The 22,746-nt window shown below is 52.2% G+C and overlaps 1 protein-coding gene across 2 annotated transcripts; it reads left to right on the plus strand.

The window, feature by feature from the left end:
* Positions 1–1,500: 1,500 nt before the first annotated feature.
* MISP (mitotic spindle positioning) lies at positions 1,501–21,585 on the plus strand. Of its 2 annotated transcripts, none has more exons than XM_032783283.2 (5): positions 1,501–1,682; positions 13,594–15,832; positions 17,189–17,406; positions 18,433–18,471; positions 20,933–21,585. In XM_032783283.2, the coding sequence occupies exons 1-5, from the start codon at positions 1,623–1,625 to the stop codon at positions 21,020–21,022; spliced, it is 2,646 nt and encodes an 881-aa protein (XP_032639174.1). In that variant the 5' UTR covers positions 1,501–1,622; the 3' UTR covers positions 21,023–21,585. The 2 variants fall into 2 exon arrangements, with proteins under 2 accessions (XP_032639174.1, XP_032639095.1); XM_032783204.2 differs by lacking the exon at positions 1,501–1,682 and adding an exon at positions 6,263–6,373.
* The last annotated feature ends 1,161 nt before the right edge of the window (positions 21,586–22,746 follow it).

A 22,746-nucleotide genomic window follows, 5' to 3' on the forward strand; every position in this document is an offset into this window, starting at 1 on the left:
AACAAGCCATGATCTAACGCCACATTCTGCCCCGTAGGGCTTGTCTGGGGCAGGACGGGGCTGGGGCCAGGCTGGGAAACAAGGAAAAGGACATTGAGCCACCCTGGGAGCCCCCATTCCTTGCAGGGGCTGGAAAAGGAGCTGAATTCCAGGGCTGAATGAATGAAAGCGATTTTCCAAAGGGTTAATTTCCGGATGCTGCTGGATCTCTCTGCTATTGAGGAAACAACATTAAGGTAAATTAGATCTGATCAGTAGGAATGTCAGACAGTCCAGGCCTCCGGGCCACCAGGTGTTTCAGATCATTGGATCCCAGTGGCCCAGGAATTCTGGGGGCTGTCTCGTAAATTTCTATCCCTGAATCTGCAACCAGACCCAGCTCTGTGTGTCATAGGGACACACATGATGCAGGCATGTGCAGGAGGCAGGGAAAGCTGTGTAAGCAGACAACTTCAGCCTGTCTCTCACACACTCAGGCGTCATACGTGTTCGCAGATGCACGTCAAGCACATGTATGAGTGTGACTCATAGGATCACGCCACTGAGGGCTGGGAAAGACCTGTTAGTCTATCCCTGTACAGGGGACGGATCAGAAACTGTCCCGCACCTTCGCCCAAAAGCTAGCTGGGTGTTCCTCTGCACAGACACCCTGTTAAAGCACATAAGCCCTAAACCCTCCCCAGGATCTAGGCACAGGAGAGCCAGCTGGGTCCCTGTTATACGCAGCCGCATGGGAGCCCAATTGTCAGTCCATCCTTCCAGGGGTCTGCAGGCTCACATGGAACATGGTCTGCCACAGAACCATGCACAAGAAATAGGTGTAAGTGACACTTCGTCCAGGTCTAATGCCTGGAGCCCGTTGTCCCCTGACCCCGGGGCATCCAGATGAGGCAGTCCCAGCACTTTCCTCTGTTTCCCTGTCCCGCCTGCCCCCTGCAGCCAGTTCACCTCTCCCAGGGACACTCGTGCCTTTCTGATCTTTCTCGGGACAGGTAGGATGCTGTGGCATTAGTGACACCCGTTTGCTGCCTTTGGAGATGGCAATCTGGGGTCCAGGTTTCTCAGGGAGTTTTGTGAGCCCAAGGGAGTGTGTGTGTGTGAGAGAGAGAGACACACACACACCCTAAAGCAGGCAAACTGATGGGGACGCCCAATCGGATGAGCAGCAGCTCAGAGGGCTGGATGGGAGCTCAGAAGCACAAGGGAAGGGAGCAGGCAACCATGAGATTCACCTGGCTTTTCCTCTCCCCTCCCATGACCCACACCTGTCTTCCCCATTCCTGCTGGGTGTCATGCGGCTCTTGCTTAAGAGGGTGCAGCCAGCTCCCTGCAGCGCCTAGAGAGGAAGTGGAAAGAGGAGCACTCGCCAGCTGGGATTGGCTCCAGAATAACTGGTCGCTCCCCAGCTGGGTGTAAACAGACTAAATCCCCTTTCTCTTTCTGCTCCAATCAGTCCTACGCGCTGATAGATCGTGGTAACCTGCAGAGGCTGGGAGCCTCATCACAATCAGACTGATAGCCGAGGGTCTTCCCTGGACTTCAGCTTTTTCACCTTGGACCCGGCATTGTGTGCCACGGGGCAGCCTTCCTAGCACAAGCTGTGATTCCAGGGGCGAGAGAAGATGTTTAAATACACCCCGCCGTGGCAGGTCCTCTGTGCCACCCTGGAGCCCAGGGCACAGGTAAGCCCAATGGTGATAGATACTTAGGCTGTTTCTTCATGTGAATCTTCACCGCTGGTGCTAAGAGGAGGCTGTGTGACCTAGTGATTAAAGCAGGGGGAGATGGAACTGTGAGCCAGGACTCCTGGGTCCTACAGCCTTTCGATCCCTGGGCTGGAGTGTGCCCTAGGGTTTTGCTGGGGATCTGGACTCCTGGGTTCTGTTCCTGGGTTCTGTTCTGTTCTTGAGTACAATGTAGAGTTTAGTCCAGGAGTGGGCAACCTATGGCACGTGTGCTGAAGGCAGCACGCGAGCTGATTTTCAGTGGCACTCACACTGCCCGGGGCCTGGCCACTGGTCCGGGGGGCTCTGCATTTTAATTTAATTTTAAATGAAGCTTTTTAAACATTTCAAAAACCTTATTTCCTTTACATACAACAATAGTTTAGTTCTATATTATAGACTTATAGAACGAGACCTTCTAAAAACGTTAACGTATGACTGGCACGTGAAACCTTAAATCAGAGTGAATAAATGAAGACTCGGCACAGCACTTCTGAAAGGTTGCCGACCCCTGAGTTAGTGATTAGAAAAGGGGGGAGACGGAAGCCAGGATGCCTGTGTTTTCTATTCCCATCTCTGGGAAGGAGTGCACCCTCCGAGGTTCAGACTGGGAGCCAGGACTCCTGGGTTCCATTCTTGGCGAGTGTTCTCTAGCAGGTTAAGCAGGGGCCTGGAAATCAGGATTTCAGTGCTCATTCCTGTGCTGGCCCAGTGCTTGGCTGCATTCCACATCAGCTGTTGTTATGTCCAAGTGACCCTGGCTGTCACCAGACAGACTGGTTAGTTCACCGCTCCCCTGGAAGCTGCTGGTGTAAGAGGAGAGCTGGTTGTCCGTGCAGGATCACCTCCCGTGCAGGGAGCCCTGCTGGGATCAGGACTATGCGAACATCAACATCGCACTCACATCAGAGGGACGTGAGAGCCTCAATCGCCTCTCTGGAGCACTGCAGCATAATGGGTGCATCCTTCCTGGACTTACCTGCTGCAGGTGTGTTCTACTCAGACTCCGCTGGCACGCTCACCAGGGCGGCAGGGACCTTCCACCCGCATTCACCTGCTGTATTCAGCCACACACCAGGTACCTTCTGTCTGCCCTACTGTGAAACACTCAGCAGCTGGGAGGTGTCCTCTGCCTGCACTCACCTGCTGCGTTAAGTAGCTGCGCTCCCCTTAAAGCTGTCTGAAATGTCCAGCAGCCACTAGCAGCTTTCTGTGACACACCCCAGGGCTGAGACCCAGAGCATCAGTGACACCTGCTAAGGGGTACAAGAAATCTCAGCACCTGATTTTGAACTAGACACACCCTCGTCCTGAGGGTGCAGTATCTTTCGTACCCATGTTAACAGACAGTGGACTTTGTTTCAGATCCATGAGGAACTAGACCCCATGCTCCCTTCCCAGAACACATCTGCTTCTGCACACTGGAGCCTGAGGCCTGGTCTGCACTACGGGTTTAGGTCCAATTTAGCAGTGTTAGATCGATTTAACCTGCACCCATCCACACGACAAAGCCATTTTTATCAACTTAAAGGGCTCCTGAAATGGATTTCTGTACTCCTCCCCAATGAGGGATTAGTGCTGAAATTGACATCGCCGGGTCGAATTTGGGGTAGCGTGGACACAAGTCAATGGTATTGGCTTCCGGGAGCTATCCCAGAGTGCTCCATTGTGACCACTCTGGACAGCTCTCTCAACTCAGATGCACTGGCCAGGTAGACAGGAAAAGCCCCAGTGAAAAACAAGAGTGACACTCACTAAAAAATCCCTGCCCGAGCTGGGTGAGACCTGGGAGGGGGGAGTGTTTTTTCACCAGGCTCACAGCAGAGCTGGTCAGTCAGAGGGCGTGAGCCTGCCCAAAACACCTGGGATTTTCAACTACAGCTTAGTAAACAAGCCCCGATCTAGGTTTCGGCATTGTTTCTCCCAGGCAAAATGCTTTAAAATGAAAAGGAAAGGCTGGATTCTGCTGTGAGCGGGGATCCTAGCCCGGGAGCGACGCCTAAATCTGATGTCAGCAGCAGTGCTGGGCGCTCTGGGCGCATTGTAGGAAGTGATGGGGGGGCATTGGCTGGGGAGGGGGCATCGTGGTGTTGGTCTCTCGCGCCCAGTCTCTCTCATTTACACACACTGAGAAGAGCTTTGGCCCTGTTTCTCTGCTGAGACGCCACGTTGATGCTCAGCAGTGTCTCCCTAGCCTGGCTGGGGGACGGGTCAGGGCCTGACAGAGGCTGAGGTGTACCTGGCACTGGTCTGAACTTGCTGTTTTCCCTTTCCTCTGTGATGCCCCCATGGGGAGCGGGTTTTCCCCTCTCTTTTTCAGCTTCCAAATGGGGCAGGAAATCAAAACAGGGACGGGATTTTTGTTCAGTGTTTGTGCAGCACCTGGCGCCTGGCTGGGGCTCTCAGGTGCCAGAGTAATAAAAATACTAAGTAATAATCATAATTATAAAGCAACAGAAGAGGCCACAGAACCACCACGGATCAGCTGCTAAGAAACACCAAGCCAGCCCCTGGCCCTGAAGGCATTGGAACATGGGGCTTCTCTGGCCAGGGAGAAGCACAGTGGTGGGGCTGGCCTTAAAGGGGTTAAAGCAGCGTGCCGTTGTCAGGAGGGGGCCCCGGACGGCACTATCAGGCAGCAGCGCTATGTATCAGGAGGCGCTTTGGCTGGTGCCACTGTCAAGTGGCAGGCGGCATGGGGTGCTGCAGTTTACTGCACTAGATGGCACTTCCAGAAAGTGGCGCTGTGAGATTCATGAGGCTTTCCCCCAACCCGGGAACTCAAAGGATGCCAGAGAACACCCCCCGCGCCTGCCCCTGCCGCTGGCTTGTTAGATGGAGGATGCACAGGGGTCCTCTGCAGAGAACGAGGATCAGCATGCCCGTGGAAAGGGGAGGCCTTTCCCCTTAGTCTGACTTCTCCTTTCCCCTTGCAGGTCTTGCCTCCAGGAGATGTGATTTGTTGCCGCGGTTTAGTACAAGCTGCCCAGAAGCACCTCCCGCCAACTGCTCCTTGGCAGAGCAGGGTGATGGTGACAGCACCAGTCCCAGGGGAGGCTTCCAAGTTAGTGCACCATCCTAGGGGGAGGCAAGAGAGGCCAGAGTTTGATTCCCAAGATCCCCAGGATGGCATGGGCTGGGAGCACCAAGGCAGCCAGTGAGAGACTCCTGAGGGACAAACCCTCTCCCAGGAAGCTTTGCAGCTGTTGAGCTGAGTGTTCAGGGGCTAGGGTACCGTGCGTTGGTGAGAGCTCCCATTTCAGCTATGCAAGAGCAAACACTTGGGTTATCAGACATAATACACAGCTGGGATGGGAGGAATCCTGGCCAGAGGGAGACGCCCATAATGTAAACAGGACAGTGCTTGTGCCTGAACCCACCCCACCTCCTCCTGAAGTGTTTGTTAAGGAAGGCCAGTTTGGTACCCTTCAAGGGCTCTTGGACATAGTCCTGCCCTTTCCAGGAATTTGCTTCCTCCTCAGCATTAAGCCATGGGCAAGAAGCTCTGACTACTATGCTCAGGTGTTGGGGCTTTGTTCTGGCATCTCCCACGCACTGGCTGATGCGGCAATGAGCTGTATGATCTCCCAGCCTTTGGGCAATTTATATTACACAGGTGACAGTTACAAGGGTGCAGGTGGCAAATTCCAGATCAAGCTTTGGATCCAAACAACCATCGTCCTTCTCCGGTGCTGGTGCCGTGTGTCGGCGAAGCTCCAAGCACTTTACATAGAGAGAATGTAGCACTTGGCTGGACAGTGGCCACAGGGGCTGCTGAGTAATAGAGGATGTGGTGGTTGGCTGGGCAGTGGCCCCAGGGGCTGCTGGGTAATAGAGAATGTGGTGCTTGGTTTGAGCATTGCACTGATGAACTCACGCTCACAACCCTACTTGTGCGATGGGTCTTCCCTTTTATACAGATGGGGAAACTGAGGCCCAGAGAGGGGAGGGGACTAACCCAAAGTCACAAGGCAAACCTGTGGCAGAGGTAGGGAAAGTATTTTAGCCACAAGATTTCCCTCAAATGCCAGGATGGTTCAGATCTAGGGCTTTGGTAGGGTCAGGATCTAAGAGGGGCTAGTTTGCTGCTGACAGAGAAGGTGATGGATGGTAAGGATGGCATAAATCTTGGCGCCCGTGTCTCTGACAGGGCTGGGAGTAGTTTGCCCAGCAGATGGCTCAGTGCATTCCAGGCTGCAGGACAAAGGATCGAAAGCCACCTCTCGACGCAGCCAATGCGAGGCCTCTGGGAGAAGGGCTGGGCCTGTGGCCCTGGCTCCCGCTCAGTGAATCCCTGCAGTAACTCAACAGCCTGATAGTTCCAGGGTGCTGCAAAGTGCAGGTCATCACGATGAGGTGCACATTGGGGGAGGGAGCAGGGCACTAGCCTCGGGTTCAGCAACCGTTTGCCTCCAACAGTGAGCCCAGGCGAATTCTTGGAATTCCTCCACTGACTTGGGGCCAGGAGCTTATCAGGGCAATGCAGCCCATGGTCTCCTGGCAGCTCCGGCAGCGTCACCCCACCCTGCCTCCAACCCATACCTACGTAGTTCAAAAACGCACTCGTTCACAAACACCAGCCCAGCCGGATGCCCCCTAAGAGGTCTCCATGGGGAACTGGAACGCCGTGCTGGAGGGTCCATTTGACAGTACGTGCATTGTGCTCTCAGTGGGGTGGGAGGGCTGGATTGGGGTGGGGCCTGGATCGGGGTAGACTTTGCAGCTCCTGTATAACTTTCTGCTGCTACTAGTAATATAGCCTGGCTCTTCGATAGTGCTTGTAGCCAGGAGACCCAAACGCTTACACTGTACCGCGTGTGTCGTCTGTACACCAGTCCGGTGTGTGTGAAAATGCTCACATGCGTGCAAACGGGTCTGTGTGTGTGTGTGTGCACCTGTGGGTGTGAGTGTCTGTGTACAGATGCCTGGGGGTGCTCTGTGTGTATGTTTTGGTCAGTGTTCACGCATAAAAGGAGCAAGAACCAAGCCAGTTGTGTTTGTGAAGAGCAGGTGGTGTTAAGTCTGGGGAGGGACCGGGGGCTGCTGGAATAGAGGATGTGGTGCTTGGTCTGGGAAAAGCCCCAGGGGCTTCTGGGAAATACAAGATGCAGAGTTGTGTATGGGCAGTAGGCCCAGGTGGTTCTGGGTAATAGAGGCTGTGATGTTGGGTCTGGGCAAAGGCCGCAGAGACTGTTGGGTACTAGCATGTGCAGCACTTGCTCTGAGCAATGGTCCGAGGGAGTTTGGTGCCATTTCTAATATTCGCAGGGCAGACCCCGAGCAGTCCATGACCGCTACAGAAATGCCAGCACTCTGCCAGGTCGCCCCCTGCTCATCCCTCCCCAGGAACGAGGGGACGGGGCTACTTCTGGCCTCTCCTTGCAGTCGTTCTGCCGACCAGGAGCTGCAGGACAGGAGAAGAGCGCAGTAGGGAGCAGGTCTGGAAAGGGTTGGGTTTTGCCCCACTGCCTCCTTGGTTTCTCTCCCAGGCTTGGGAAGCAGCAATTGAGGTCTTGCTTTTCTTGTCCATGTTGCTGGCAACAATACATTGCTGAGAAAATTATTTCACAGAGTGGGGGCTGCTGTGGGCTGAGTGTGGGGGGGGCCAGTGCAGCCCAGAGCGATGCGCACTGGGTGTCCTGGGGCCACCAGGGCCCAGAGCGATGGAGACCAGGCTGTTGGGGCTAGCGCAGCCCGGAGCAATGGGGACCAGGTGTCCTGGGGCCAGCGTGGCCTGGAGTGATGGGGACCAGGCGTCCTGGGGCCGCAGCAGCCCAGAGCGATGAGCATCGGGTGGCCTGGGGCTGGCGCGGCCCGGAGCGATGGTGAGGAATGTGCTGTAAGAGAAACTGGCCCTGTGACAGGAGGCCCTTTAAATATGAGAAGCCACAATCTCTAATGCTCCTAAACATTCCATGACTCACAGCTGCACCCACCTCTGCCCATCCTGCTGTGCCCCAGCACTCCTGTGGAGCTGCAAGGGGTGAGTCATTGGGCATGCAGTGGTGGGGGCTAGGTCCAATTGCACTGGGATTGACACCCTGTTTTTGCCCAGCACCCATGCGTTATGTCGCACGGTGTGACTCTGCCCTGGCCAGAAGATGAGAGTTTCCCCAGACAGCAGGGTCACCGCCAGGCAGGGATTCCCTCCCTTTTGACTGTACCAAATTCTCCCAGTGAGGGGGGTATGATTTGGTCTGTGGGCTTCTGTCCATGGTCTCTCATCCCCTCCCTCCTTCTTGCCTAGGCTGCCAGTGCTCCGCTTATTCTGCCCCCCAAACTCCAGGGCAGTGAACCCCACAACTAGCAGCAGGGGCAGCTCTAGACATTTTGCCGCCCCAAGCATGGCGTCATGCCGCGGGGGGGCGCTCTGCCGCTCGCCAGTCCCTGGCTCCGGTGGACCTCTCGCAGGCACGCTGCCGAAGGCACCCTACCTGCTGCCCTCCCGGCAACCGGCTGGGGCCTGGAGCCGCCCCTGACTAGCAGAGGCTTGCCCCAAACCTTCCCATCCCCAGCCACGTGCTTTAGTGCTCTCCAGAGAGACTCCTCTTTCAGCCCTGTTTGGAGCCACAGTGCTACCCAGTGACCAGTGCGGGAATCCCCAGGGTGGGGGGGACCTTCCTTGGGGAATCCCACCATCTGCTGGCAATCCCACTCTTAGCATCACCAAACTCCCATTCGCTGTCTGTCCCATCCCCTCTCCTCCTCTCTTCTCATAGGAAGAGCCGAGAATAGAACCCAGGATTCCTGGTGCCGCTGTCCCTTACTGTAAGCATAACTCACATCCCTCCCTCAGCCCCCTGCCCCCAATCCTCTGCTTGATCAGCTCCCCTCACAATGTTCCTCCCTCTGTAATTGAGAAATCTGGCAGGACTAGCAAAAAGCCCTGTTGCTTCCAAAGACAATGGAGGTGGGCATGGGCCTTCCTCGGAGGTAGGTACTGGATCATGAATATCCATCCAAGGGTTAGTGCTTCTTCTCATGCGCCGTTCCCCTGGCTCCCTGGGAGTGGGGCAGGGAGTTTAGGAACCTGACCATTCATTCAGGGGTTGTAGAGGGTGCAGGCCAGGAGTATGGTTGTGACATTCTCCCCTCTCAAAGCACAGAGTGCTGCATGTGTGGCTCCTGTGCAGGTGTGACACATGGGGAGCTGTGTGTGAATCCTGGGTAGGAGATCATACAGGGACATATTTCCTGCCTGCCCACAAGCCAGAAGCAGGGAGCCAGAAGCAGCATAAAACTCTCATGCTCTTTGTTGAGGCTTCCCTTCATAGACCTCACAGCACTTCAGAAAGATGGTTAAGTCTCATTATCCCCATTTTACAGATGGGGAGACTGAGGCACTCAGCTGGGATGTGGCTTGTGTGCAGCCAGCCAGCAGGTCTGTGGTAGAACTGGGCAGAACATATTTCCTGCCATGTCTCACCCCCTTGGCCACACTGCCCCTGGACCAAGATTTCCAAAAGTGATTCGGGACTCCGAGTGCCCAACTTCAGACATCTTACAGGGGCCTGATCTGCTGAGTGCTGTCTGGTAATCGGGCTCCTTTAACGTGTCTAACGCTGAGCACCCCAAATCACTAGTCCCTCGGGTCCTTTCCCATCCAACGCTGCATTGCAACAGTGGGGAATGTTTTCAAAGGCCTGCTTTGGAGTCCCACTGACTTTCAACAGGACTTTACCCCCTGAGGTGCAGATCCTCGAAGGGATTGAAGCACCTGACTCCCGCGCACTTCCCACTGAGGCTCTGGGCTTTGGAAAACGTTCCCGCTCCAGGTGCCTGCTCCAGCTGGCTGCTCACTCCGTGGCAGGGCCGTCGGAGGAACGTGGCGCGTACAATGACGTGTCCTGAGCTGACACCCACACATTCCACAACACCAAAGCCACTCCCAGCAGGGACTTCTGACCCGGGACAGGAGATAAGCTGCAGGTGGGTGATAAGTTTCCAATCTCCGTGGAGTCAGGAGCTATAAAGGAAGGATAATTACCCGTTGGTATGAAATGAGAGAGTCATACAAGAATTCAGCGGAGCATAAACTCTTGGGAACTGCAGGTTGGATTTCAGTTCCTAGTGCACAACGGGCCCAATCCATCCCTGGAGTCAATCACCTTACAGCTGCTGACCCAGGGACTCTCTAAGCAGATCAGTGTCCGTGCAGTGAAAAGCTATGGGAGCCATTCAGACCTGCAAGAAGCTGAGGTGGCTTCAGTGCCAGTGCATTGCCCCACCATTCTCCAGGTGTTGAATTTGACCCTTTCACCTGGGGGCAGGGGCTTCCCAGAAGCTCTGCAGAAATGGCTTCCAAATGAGTCTGAAATAGCTCCAGGGAGTCTTCTGCTCGGAGCAGATGTCCTGCACCAGTCACACAGTAGGAAGGGCTGCAGCTACCATTGCCAGAAAGGGGGTGTTGTAGTTAGAGTAGGGGACTGGGAGTCAGGACTCCTGGGTTCCCCTTCAGGGAAGAGAAGGGGGGTAGTGATTAGGAGTGAGACTCAGCTCTGGGAGGAGAGTGATGTCTAGTGGTTAGAGCAAGACATGAGGCATCCTGGGTTCCATTCTATACCCTAGTATCTTGCGCTACTCTATCAATCTATTTCCCCCACTATAAAATGGGGTGTCATAATATTTACCTAACCTCCAGCTGTATTTGTAAAGCACTCAGCTCCCGCGAGGAACGGCTGTGCAAAGTTCTCTAGTGGCTGGCAGAGCCATCCCTCACATAACTCAAACATGAGGCTTGTTGCTTCTTCGTGCCTGACGTGTTTAAACCCCATGCAATGTCTAGCCTTAGCAGGTGACACCATGTTACTGACTGCAGCAACATCACAGTTGGGAGAGATGCAGCCGCATCAGAGCAGCCCTTTCATTGAGCTGTACAAGGCATTACGAGATTCAGTGGTTGGAAGCTTAAGCTGCAGGCCAGAAATAAGTGGAAATATTTTAAAGTGAGGGGCATTAATCATTGAAATAACTTACCTACGGCGCTGGGGGATCCTCCAGTGCTTGAAGTCTTTATATCAAGACAGGGTATCTTTCCAGGAGTTGCTGGGTGAGTTTCTCTGGCTTGGGTTGTACAGCTGGTCACACTAGATGATCGTAAGGGTCTCTGATGGTGTCAAGACAGGGGTGTAGCCAGGTGGAGGGAACAGGGGGAGTGAGAAAAAAAAAGGTGCCACCCACTGCGGCGCTTTTACTGATGGGGTGGCGCTCCGGGTCTTCAGCAGTACTTCGGCAGCAGGACCTTCACTCGCTCCATGGGTATTTGGCAGTACTTCGGCGGCAGGACCTTCACTCGCTCCATGGGTATTCGGCAGTACTTTGGCGGCAGGACCTTCACTCACTCCGCGGGTCTTTGGTGGTACTTCGGCAGTGGTACCTTCACTCGCTCTGCAGGTCTTTGGCGGTACTTTGGCGGTGGGACCTTTACTCCTCCGCGGGTATTCGGCAGTACTTCGGCAACGGGACCTTCACTCACTCCGCGGGTCTTTGGTGGTACTTTGGCGATGAAGCTTCAGTGCCGCCAAAGACACCTAGAGCTAGTGAAGGGCCTGCCGCTGAAGGGCCGCCAAAGACCTGGAGCACCGCCCCCATCAGTAAAAGCACCACAGTGGGTGGCGCCTTTTTTTTTTGCTCCTGGGAGAGTAAAATTAAAAAGGCGCCACATGTGCTTGGTGGGGGAGCGGCCGCTGCTCCCCCTTCAGCTATGCTACTGCGTCAAGAGCCCATGAACCTTTAGTCAAGGTTGTGAAGAGATGTTGTGAAGGCCAAGACTATAACAGAGTTCAAAAAAGAACTAGATAATTCATGGAGGACAGGTCCTTCAATGGCTATTAGCCAGGATGGGCAGGGATGATGTCCCTAGCCTCTGTTTGCCAGAAGCTGGGAATGGGCGACGGGGGATGGAGCACTTGATGATTCCTTGTTCTGTTCATTCCCTCTGGGGCACCTGGCATTGGCCACTACTGGAAGACAGGATACTGGGCTAGATGGACCTTTGGGGTGACCCTAGGGTGACCAGATGTCCTGATTTTATAGGGAGAGTCCCAATATTTGGGGCTTTTTCTTATATAGATGTCTATTACCCCCCACCCCCTGGCCCAATTTTTCACACTTGCTGTCTGGTCACCCTAGGGGACCCAGTATGGCTGCTCTTATGTTCAAGGTGCAATATACTTACTTTGAGCCTGATGCAAAACCTCCTGAAGCTATTTCTATTAACTTCAGTGGGCATTGGATCAGGGGTTTACTTGATACATGTAATCATGTCTCCTTCTAGTGTCCCCCGCTACTATACCAGCTGGCTACTTACTACCCCTGGATGGAGCGTCCCCTTTAGCTCAAATGGAGAACTCTATTTTTGGTGCTGAACAGTTCAATTCCTGCTAACGTGTGTGGCAAGGTTTGTCACATAGATACATTGGAATCCCAGCCACGCCCCAATACATAAATGAACGCACTGCGTAGATATCTATGGAGCACCCCATCCCTGAGAACTCTGTGCTCCACTAACCGAGCCAGGATGCAATATAGCTCCTGCAACAACAAAGGAGGTAACTCGTTTACAGTCATCGGAGGCTCAGCATAGACTCTCCTGCTGCTGTCGCCACCTTCAGCAGGTTTCATAATGAACAACTGGCATGAGAAGGTATAAAAGCAAGGTCAAGGGCTGGAATTTATTTCTGTTTTGCACGATACTTGGGTTAAAGTTCACTGCATTTTATGAGCCGTTGAACTGTGTTTATGATCCACACCCTTTCAATCATTTCAAATATATATCCTAGTTGCTGGCACTTATCTTTCCCCAGCTCAAGAGGGGGAAATCTGTGAGAGCTACAAAATGTGAACGCTAAATGACGTGCTTTTTCCATCCACAGTTTCATTCCCCTTTGCTGTCTGAGTTTGGTTGTCTTTCCCTGCCTAGGTCTTCTCTGAATATGATCCCCTCCCCTGGTGAGATGCTGTTGCCTGCATTGTGCAGGAGGTCAGACTAGATGATCATAATGGTCCCTTCTGACCTTAAAGTCTATGATTCTATGATTTCTGAACATCCTGTGTTCATAACACACTCATGGGCTAACATAATCATTGTGCTAAGCACCACAGCCACAGAGAACTTTACAGCAGTAGAACGCAGATCCTCCTGCTCCAGACACACAGGTCTGTAGCACTGAGCTAAAGGAGAATCCCTTGTGCCAGCAATGCAGGGCCTATGACACATAGTTGAGCAGTCCTGATTCTCTCCAGTAGAAGGCAGTGATGCTACATACACACCAGCCACTTCCTCAATATCTTTTCATCATATGGTGCCCCAAAATGCCTTCCACAGCATTATGTGGGTTATGGCAGCTGTCACCAGGTGGCGCTGTTCCAAGTTCTGAGTGTGCGAGCAAGTTTTGAGTCTTAAGAAGATATGCAGTGTTGTTGTTAGTTTTGGCTTATGCAAGGTTTTTGTGTAGGGACAGCTTCAGGAGAGAAGGGGCTGTGAGAGCAGCACAAGAATTTGCTGCCTGCTGTGGACTCTGATTTTAGGCAATTCTTGATGCAGAGTTGCTCCCGGGGAAGCAGACATTAGTGTTGGGTTGAGATTCCTGGAGGATTGCCCTGCATGCTCTTTGACCGCCTCTGTTTGGGAACTGCTGTATATGTGTAAATAAGACAAGTTACACTTAGAATAGATCCATATTCTGATTTTGCCTGCACTAGGAAGATGACCTGCAAGGCCCTGGACATCAGCTACTGATCAGCAGAGGAGTAACTCTGGGATCAGAATGGAACACTGGTGTCAGGAGAATGAGCAACATTTTCATACTCATTTGTGACTTCCGCTCCTTGTGTTTCTCTCTAACATGTGACTTCTCTCCCGCTTTAGGGACAGCAAAACGTCTTTCATGCAGAAGACCTTCAGGTGTATGAGGAACCCGCGATTAACCCCACAGGTGAACTGCAGCTCAGAGTCCAGGAAGACGCTTCTGAAGAGTTGACTGAGGAATCACCCCAGGAAATGGACAGAGTCACCAGAAACCTGATCTTCCATATCCCTCACACAACTCCTGAATGCAACACTCACCAAGGCAGCTCGTTTGCAGAACTGAGAGCCGAGAACAGTGATAACGTGTTTGCTCCCTACAGCCAGGGCAACCAGAAGGCTGAAACTAGCCATGACTGGAGACCCAGCTATCTGCCAGAAGACAGATCTGAATTAGCAACAAACTCCCTGGCTGCTGAAAGGGATCTCTGGACTCCACCTCCAGACAGAGAGTCCAAACTAGAGCTCGTGAAGTCGGGGATGTTATATGATGTCAGGGCTTATAGAGAGGAGAGGAAGCCATCCAAGCTGTACTCGGATGATGAAGAAGACCTGAATTACCCACTCACCCATTTGGACATCTCTCCCGAGAAAGCAAAAGAGCTCGAAGAGGAGAGGAAGGAGGTCATCCAAAGCCAGGTGGTGAGGAGAAGCTCCACCGTGGCTGAGAAGCGGAATTGCATGGAGGAGCTGGATTCTCTAAGCACAGGCTCTGCTGGTAGTCATCAGGCTAAGCAGGGAGGAGGCTATGCCACTAGCTTTGCCCTTTGCTTTGATAGCCCTTCCCCAGTGCAAGTGAAGATGCCCGTCAACTCTGAAAACATAGACAGGGAGCAGATCAACTTTGCCGCTGCCCGGCAACAGTTCCTCACGCTGGAAAAGACTAAGCAGCGCTTCCTCTTCAGCCCACGGCAGCAAGTTATGTCTCCAAAGCCAGAATCAATTCAGAACACCTGTGAGGGAGAGTGGCACAGTGCTGAGGCTGTGGTGAAGATGTTTATGGACCATGACGATGCCAACGCACCCAGCCAGAGAGAGATCAACGGGTATGATGTGGTGTACAAGACACCCATGGCTGAGGAGCTGTATGCTCCCAAAACGGCTGGTATAGAAAGGGAAGATCCCAATGGGAGAACAGCCAGCTTGACCAAAGCATCTTCCAGAGATGACCTGGACTCCGGCTTGGGTGAAATGTCCAATGAGTCCAGCGCAGGTTACATTAGCGATGGAAGCATGTCCAATGAGGTCTTCGACACTCAGCTGGATTTCAGAGCCAGCAACCAGGATCCCGCCAAAGAGCTGAAGGCCACGAATGAGACGCCCATTGAACGGGAAATCCGCTTGGCAATGGAGAGGGAGGAAAGCCTACGGAAAGAGAGAGGGATCCAGAGACAGACCAGCAGCAATGAGCTGGTGGAAATCCAGACCAAGCCTCTCCTCTCCACATCTCTATTTTCCTCCAGGAAAGTGAAAGACAAAGGCCGTGTTTCCTTCTACGTCCAGAAGGAGATCGAGCAGGAAACCAAGCGGGAAGAAGATCTGAAGAAAGAAGGGAGGCTACTGGGGATGTATGATAAGGGGACGCAGCAGGAATTGGGTGAGCGCAAGAAAGTGTTCGAGCAGGAGGATGCCTTCCCAGCCCCACACAAAACAGCATTTGCAAAGAAATCAGAGTATCTAATGGGGCCCCTGAATGGCAAATTTGCAGTGCAGCAAGCCATGGATGGCAGCTTCGGCCCCACGGAGAGCACCACAGATGGAAAGAGAGTCCCTAACCACAACATGAATCTAATAAGCTTCCAGGTTTATCAGCCATATTCTATGCTAAACACCAATAAGGGAAGCATGGCGGATGAGCTGCTGTCATGCAATCAGCCGTCTGGCAGCTGCAGCAAATTGGTGGATGAGGATTCCTTCGGGGCAAGGTGCCCCAGCACTACAGAGAGGGCAGATTCCACACCAAATCCGGAGGAGAGGGTCAGGGTGCCCAAGGAATACTTTGCCATTCCGTTCTGGAAACCCAAGATCTCCTTTGTGACTGACCCGGGGACACACGGCCTGCTCGGAAAGGAAAAGATGCTGAAGCCAGCGGGCACCCAAGAGGACCAGTACACCCTGAAGAAGTGCAAGCCCCAGACATCTTGGCTGATCGAGGAGGAGATCCGGAATGCTCTGCAGAGGGAACAGGAGCTGCAGGAACAGCGGAGGCACAGGCTGCTGACTGACAGCTTCTCTCCAGCCCGCAATGACAGCTCTGCCTGGGAGAAGGGCTTCCAGCCTCAGCTTTCATCTCAGAGTTCAGGTGAGGCAAGAGAGACAGAACTATCGGGCTTCGCTCCCCTGGGGTGACATTCACCCCCCTGCAGAGGGCCAGTGTGAGTCCTATGCATCACTAATGTCCTTATGCCCTGGGATTCTTGGTGACAGCAGGGCCCCTTTTATCTGCTCTGGCTGCATAAGGGGGCCTTATGGTGAGTGGAAACAGCCCCAGGAGGATTTTTGCCCCCCGAACACACTCAGGCGACCTCTCCGGCTGGCTCAGTTCCCAGTGTACCAGGTGGAGCCATGGCCAAGAGCTATTATGTGCTTCCAGAGGCCCCTAGGGCACCATGGGAACCATTGGGCAGGTCCCTGCACAGCCCCAGAATTGGGGGAGCATAACCAGCCTATCTCACCTCCCCACCTCCCATCCTTGTCCTAAGCCCAGGAATGGAGTAACTGAGAACCAGGCCTTTAAGATGGTGCACAGAGGTGGTGCTGGCCCCCTGAGCAGAGAGGAGTTTTTCCCTCAATGGACATCCAAGGAGCCTGCAGCCTAAGAGAAGGGCTCACAAGGGGTTAAGCCCTGGGCCCAAACTGAGACCCCAGATCCTTGTTCCCTTACCCCACCCCACCATTTCCCACGTTTGAATTCAAAGTCAAAGTCAATTCTAGAACCAAAGTTCATGGCTCAAGCCCCGTCTCCGGCAAACACGCATCTCCCCAAGGAGCGCCTCCTGGTCTGACTCAGGCAGATGCCACGCCAGGGCACCTTCCCCTGTTTGCTCATTCCTCTCCTGTGTCAGCCTTCTACACCCCTGGGAATCCAGTCACGACTTGCAAACTGCCCAGCTGCGAGCAAACAAACAGAGTAAAGGTTAAAAATGCCATGTCCCCTCACACCTCTGGGACAAACATCCCTGAGAAGGGGAGGGGGGAGCAAAGAAACTCCTCCCTGCAAGGACTTGTTCAGCTCTCCAGTAGGATCCTGTTAGCAAACAATGCCTGGTGTCTCTAGTACACTTAATCCTCCTTAGGCAGGGATTCCATTCCTGCAGCACAGAGCAGCTCGATCCAAAGCCCACTGAGGTCCAAGAGCCTTTCTGTCGATTTCAGTGGGCTTTGGATCCAGCCCAGATTGCCTGGGCGGAGGCTGTGCTGGGGTGGAGAATGCATAGCAGATGGTCTTAATAGAATTAGGGATGGGTCAGAGCAAGAACATCCACCCAAGACTCCTCTGGAAGCTGGGGGTGTTCAGGTGCGGGTCCGAACTCTGGGCCCAGACCAAAGGAAAACTCCTGAGACCTTGCTCCTGTTTTTTATATCCTATGGGCCCAGTGACCTCTGAAAACGCATCCCCTGTATCTCCTCCCTTTGCACGTGTATCTTTCTCTTTAAGCCACCTCAGGCATCGCTGACAGCTACTGGATGATTGAATCCCCCGTCTCTGTCCCTGCCTCGCACCAGTCAGGGACGCCGGGGTCAGCCTCTCCACCTAATGTGCCCAGTCCCTATCAGGGCTACACGGGCAGACACACCTCTGAAACAGCCCATGACGGTCCCACGGGGCCCCCGTGGGACGAGAAGAAGAAGCTGAAGCTGAAAGAAGACAGGAAGGTGAGCACCCCAGGGCCGGCCTGGATCACAGGCACATTCTAGCAGTGGGCTGGGTGTGGGAAGCATGGCAGTGCAGTTGCTCAGGTATAAAAGGCAATGAAATTTTGTCGCCGTCGCTTGTGGTGCTGCCTGTGAGAGGAGAGGCTGAGGCTCCCATGCTGCCCTATTTTATCTGCCACTTGGATGGTTGGACAAGTTGTAGGTTAAGAGACCAGACCAGGGCTTCGGTGACCTGGGTTCTGTTCTGGGCTCTGCTGTGGATTCCCTGGGTGTGACTCAGCTCAGCTCCCTGCCTGTGAAACCTGCCTACCTCCTGGGCCTGCCGGTGCCCATATCAAGCAGGGAGGGAGGCTGGCTAGACGGTGCAGCAGCTGTGCTGCCTGAGGGTCTGTCTGCGCCACAATCAGAGGGGTGATTGCACATGGAGACCTACCCATGCTAGCTTTGATTTCGCTAGCAATAGCAGTGAAGCTGTGGCAGCCTGGGCTAGCCGCTTGAATATGTCCCCCAGGGGCTGAGTGGGCTTGTACCAATGCTGCCACATCATCAGTCCTATTGTTTTTGGAGCTAGGTAGAATCATAGACTATCTAGGGTGACCAGATGTCCCGATTTTATAGGGACAGTCTCGATATTTGGGGCTTTTTCTTATAAAGGCTCCTATTACCCCCCACCTCCTGTCCCGATTTTTCACACCTGCTATCTGGTCACGCTAAGAATATCCTGGTTGGAAGGGACCTCAAGAAGGGATCTAATCCAACCCCCTGCTCAAAGCAGGCCCAACCCCAACTAAATCAGAGTTAGATCAGAGCTAGCTTGGCTACGTCCATGCATGCTGCTGTCACGCCTCTGACGGCAGCGTCGACACACCCTTAGCCACTGCTGCGGTGTGGGTTCTCCTCCACACCCAGAAAGCTCTGCAGCTGGAGCTATGCCTTTGCCCTGTTCCTCCCCACCCACTTTGGGAGGGCTGGCAGTGGGTGGGGTCTGTGCTCCTTTCGTCTGACCCTTTTTTCCCCCTCTTGCAGTATGCGAGCATTGAAGCAAGCAATGACGTCAACGCAGAGGTAAATACATCAGACACTTAAGCCTTGCCTCTGGACTTTCCCTGTCTTCTCAGACCCGCCTCCCTCCCCCCAAATACCCGCTTGGTTCAGACCACGTCTGCATTTGTCTGCATTTCTCCGGCACTCATTTCCACAGCCCCTTCTAGCCAGGATGATTCCAATCACTGAGCAGGCCTCCGAATGTCAGGTCCCGCTCCAACAGGCACTTCAGGAAAGAACTGTGAGGGCACCTCCGTGTGTGGCTGTGGAATGCAAAGGGCAGGGAAAGAGTTAACAGCCTCTCCTTGCGCAGTGTAGCTGCTTTGCTGGCTTTGCATGGAGGAAGTTATTCCATTGTGAGAGGAATAGAATAGAAGTTTTTTTTCTAGCCAGTCTCTCACTCCAAGGTCAGACTGTGCTAGGAGCCAGCCTCAGCCGGGGTGAAGGGAAACTCCAGTGGGTTAACACTAGCAGCGAGTTCATTAGAAATAGGCCCGATCCAAATACCCTTCAGCATTGGGGAACATCAAACAGGAATCCAGCCCCCGGAGGCCGAGAGCCTTCTTGGCCGAGTCCAGGTCTCTGAATGACTTTGAGAAGTCCTGATCTGAGTCTCAATCCAACTCTAGGTTTAATTTTGTGAGCTCAGGCTGTGGGGACCCTTCATTTCTTGGTCCTCTTGGGCATGCATCGCAAAGGCACCATGTTAAATTCCTGAGGTTTCAAGTCATCCGATGGAAAAGGAACGTTACTGAAATATGCCTGAAACAGACAGGGCCTTGAGTCTCTGCTACTCTGCACCTTGTGCTGTTGTTGACATCTGTGCCAAAGGGATGTAAAGGACTACTCAGCTGGAATGGTAGCAGATTATACTCATCGGCCACTGGTGTCAGAGACAGGGCCACCCAGAGATATGGGCAAGAGGGGCAATTTGCCCCAGGCCCCGAAGGGGCCCCCACTAGATTTTTTCAGGGCCCCTGGAGCAGAGTCCTTCACTTCTTCCGCTCCGGGTAGTTGTCAGCAATTCGGTGGTCGGGGGTCCTTCCGCTCCGGGACCCGCCGCCGAAGTGCCCCAAAGACCCGCGGCGGGGGATCCTTCTGGCATTTTGGCCTCGGGGCGGGTCTTCGGTGGCAATTCAACAGCGGTGGTCCCCCACCACCGAAGACCCCAGGCCCCCTGAATCCTCTGGCCGGCCCTGGTCAGAGATGGCACAAGGTGCTGGGCAGCAGTGAACCAGGCCTGTAATGTTCGGTGCCTGTCCACGCAGTGGCTTGGGCCTGACGTACGCTGGAATGTTGCAGAGAGCTGGTCTCTGCTGGGGATGGAAAATTCTTCTCCACACTTCATGGATTACTAAATAGCATCTTCAAACAGCTGAATTGGTCTGACTAAACACAGCACTTAGGCAAGAAAGATGAGAGAGGGGCCTCATGGGAGAGAGGAGTGGGCTCACAGAGACACATCCAAGAGTGAACGCTCCCGGAAAAGAAGAGGAAGGACCTTCTGGTGGTTAGTAGCCTGCAACTTGGGAGTCATGGAGTTTAAAGCCAGCGTGGACCACTAGATCATCTTGTCTAAACTCCTGTATATCACAGGCCAGCACCAACACCCGCACACTAACCCAACAATCGAAATGAGGCCAAAGTATTAGAGCTTACAGGAGACTAGACTGTTATGTGCCACAAGCACAGAAGGAGGAGCTGAGGTGCATCAGTGCCTGAGGCCCTTACAATGGCAGGGAAATAATTAAGTGAGACTCAGAGACAATTTCCTTCTCTGCCACAGACTTCCTGTATGACCTTGGTCAAGTCACTTAGTCTCTCTTTGCCTTAGTTCCACATCTGTAAAACAGGGATAATAGCACTGCCCTGCCTCATAGGGGGTGTTGGGATGATAAATACATTAGAGTGTGAAAAGCTTAGACACTACAGTGTCCAGAGGTTTATAGATGCAGTCACAATTATTCTGACCTCACTTGCTGTCAGTCCATCTGCCCTGTGCAGTAACAGTTAATAGCAGGGTGAGAAATTATTTTGATTAACGCTGTGGATGTAGAAATGTGTAACTAGCCGGTCAGTCTGGCAGATGTGCCTGCTTCAAAAGCAAAACTCCCACCAATTTCAATGGGGACAGGCCTGGCTACCTATCTCCACCTTCCTCTATAAGGGCCTGATGTTGGGATTTTTTAAAAGCAGCCTCCAACTTAACTCTCAAGTGCCCAACTTGAGTCACCACGAGTCACATTCTCCATAAGCTGTGGGTGGTCAACTCTTCTGAAATCAAGACAGAAATGTGTCAAACTGAGCACTCAGAACTTAAGACAATTCAGATCAGTGTGTGCTGCTGAAAATGTTAGGCCTGAGATTTTGGGGGGAGGGTGGAGATGGTGGGAGGAAGGGAAGGTTAAGAAACAAACACAGTCTTATAAAAATAAAAAGCCAGTGCATAGGCATCAGTCTATAATTTTGTGTTTAATTTTAGATTTTAGAAAGCACCAGAGTGACTCGCCACAAGAATGCCATGGCCAAACGCTGGGAATCAGGACAGTTCTTCAACAAAGATAATGCCTGACGAAGCTCTCGCAGCCAAGGGAAGAGCAGTGACCCTGCCAGACTTTGCTTTGTATTTACATTTACTCCGCTTTGGATTCAATCTCTGCTAAGTACAAATCATCCAATTGTTTCTCCACGTGATGATTGTTAAGACTCACGGACTTCTGAAAATTGCATACGTTTCAATCTAAAAAGACTACTGTTAAAAATTTTAGCTTGTGCTTGTATCCCCACCCACCAAAGGAATATTTTTAAGGTGGCGAAATGGATCACTTTAGTTTAATGTTCTCTGCAAGTAGACACAGGCTAGATGAAATGAAACGCGGACTGTAATTTAACTCCAAGCTGTGTCCCCATGGCTGGCAAAAGAAGTTATTTCTGAAGCTGTCTTTAGGTGCTTAGCTACCACGCCATTAGAACTTCCCTTGATAGAGAGATGTCTTTGGATCTTCACAAGCTTCGAAATGGGAACCAGAGAAGAAGCTGATATGATCTGCGGAGATGCAGTGCTATATAGAATATATATATAAATGCTGTTGTTTATTTTGCTAATAATTTATTAAAGAGTCATACCTCCCCTCACTCTTTCCAGCCTGTCTTGTCAATAGAGATGTTCAGGTGAAGTTGTGTTGGGGAATTGAAAGTGTGCGTGTGTTTAGGGAGAATGGGGGGAGGGGAGGGAAAAGTAGAGGAAAGCCCTTGAACTGCAGGGACAAGCTTTCCTGGAGGAAGGGGTAAGTAGGAATTCCCAGGAGGCCTCTTTGTGTCTGGCCCAAGGCATTCAAAAAGTGGAGGTGCTGCCCCACTCACAGGAGTGGGAAAATATAAGCAAACCTCAGAATACTAACTAGGGCTGTCAAGCGCTTAAAAAGAATGAATCGCGCAATTAATTGCGCTGTTGAACAATAATAGAATACTATTTCTTTAAATATTTTTGGATGTTTTCTACGTTTTCAAATGTATTGATTTCAATTACAACACAGAATACAAAGTGTAAAGTGCTCACTTGATATTTATTTTTGATTACTAATATTTGCACTGTAAAAAACAAAAGAAATAGCATTTTTCAATTCATCTCCTACAAGTATTGTAGTGCAACCTCTTTATCATGAAAGTTGAACTTTCAAATGTAGCATTACGTACAAAAAATCACTGCATTCAAAAATAAAACAATGTAAAATTTTAGAGCCTACAAGTCCACTCATACTTCTTGTTCGGCCAATCACTCAGGCAAACAAGTTTGGTTACAATTTGCAGGAGATAATGCTGCCAGCTTTTTGTTTACAATGTCCCCTGAAAGTGAGAACAGGCATTCACATTGCATTGTTGTAGCTGGCATCGCAAGATATTGATGTGCCAGATATGCTAAAGATTCATATGTCCCTGCACACTTCAACCACCATTCCAGAGGACATATGTCCATGCTGATGACAGGTTCTGCTCGATAACAGTCCAAAGCAGAGCGGACTGATGCATGTTCATTTTCATCATCCGAGTCAGATGCCACCAGCAGAAGGTTGATTTTCATTTTTGGTGGTTTGGGTTCCGTAGTTTCTGAATCAGAGTGTTGCTCTTTTAAGACTTCCAAAATCATGCTTTATACCTCATCCCTCTCAGATTTTGGATGGCACTTGAGATTCTTAAACTTTGGGTTGACTGCTGGAGCTATTTTTAGAAATCTCACATTGGTACCTTCTTTGTGTTTTGTGAAATCTGCTGTGAAAGTGTTTTAAAACGAACATG

This window comes from Chelonoidis abingdonii, chromosome 11 (genome assembly GCF_003597395.2).
Source record: "Chelonoidis abingdonii isolate Lonesome George chromosome 11, CheloAbing_2.0, whole genome shotgun sequence".
In the NCBI taxonomy this organism is placed as follows: Eukaryota; Metazoa; Chordata; order Testudines; family Testudinidae; genus Chelonoidis; species Chelonoidis abingdonii.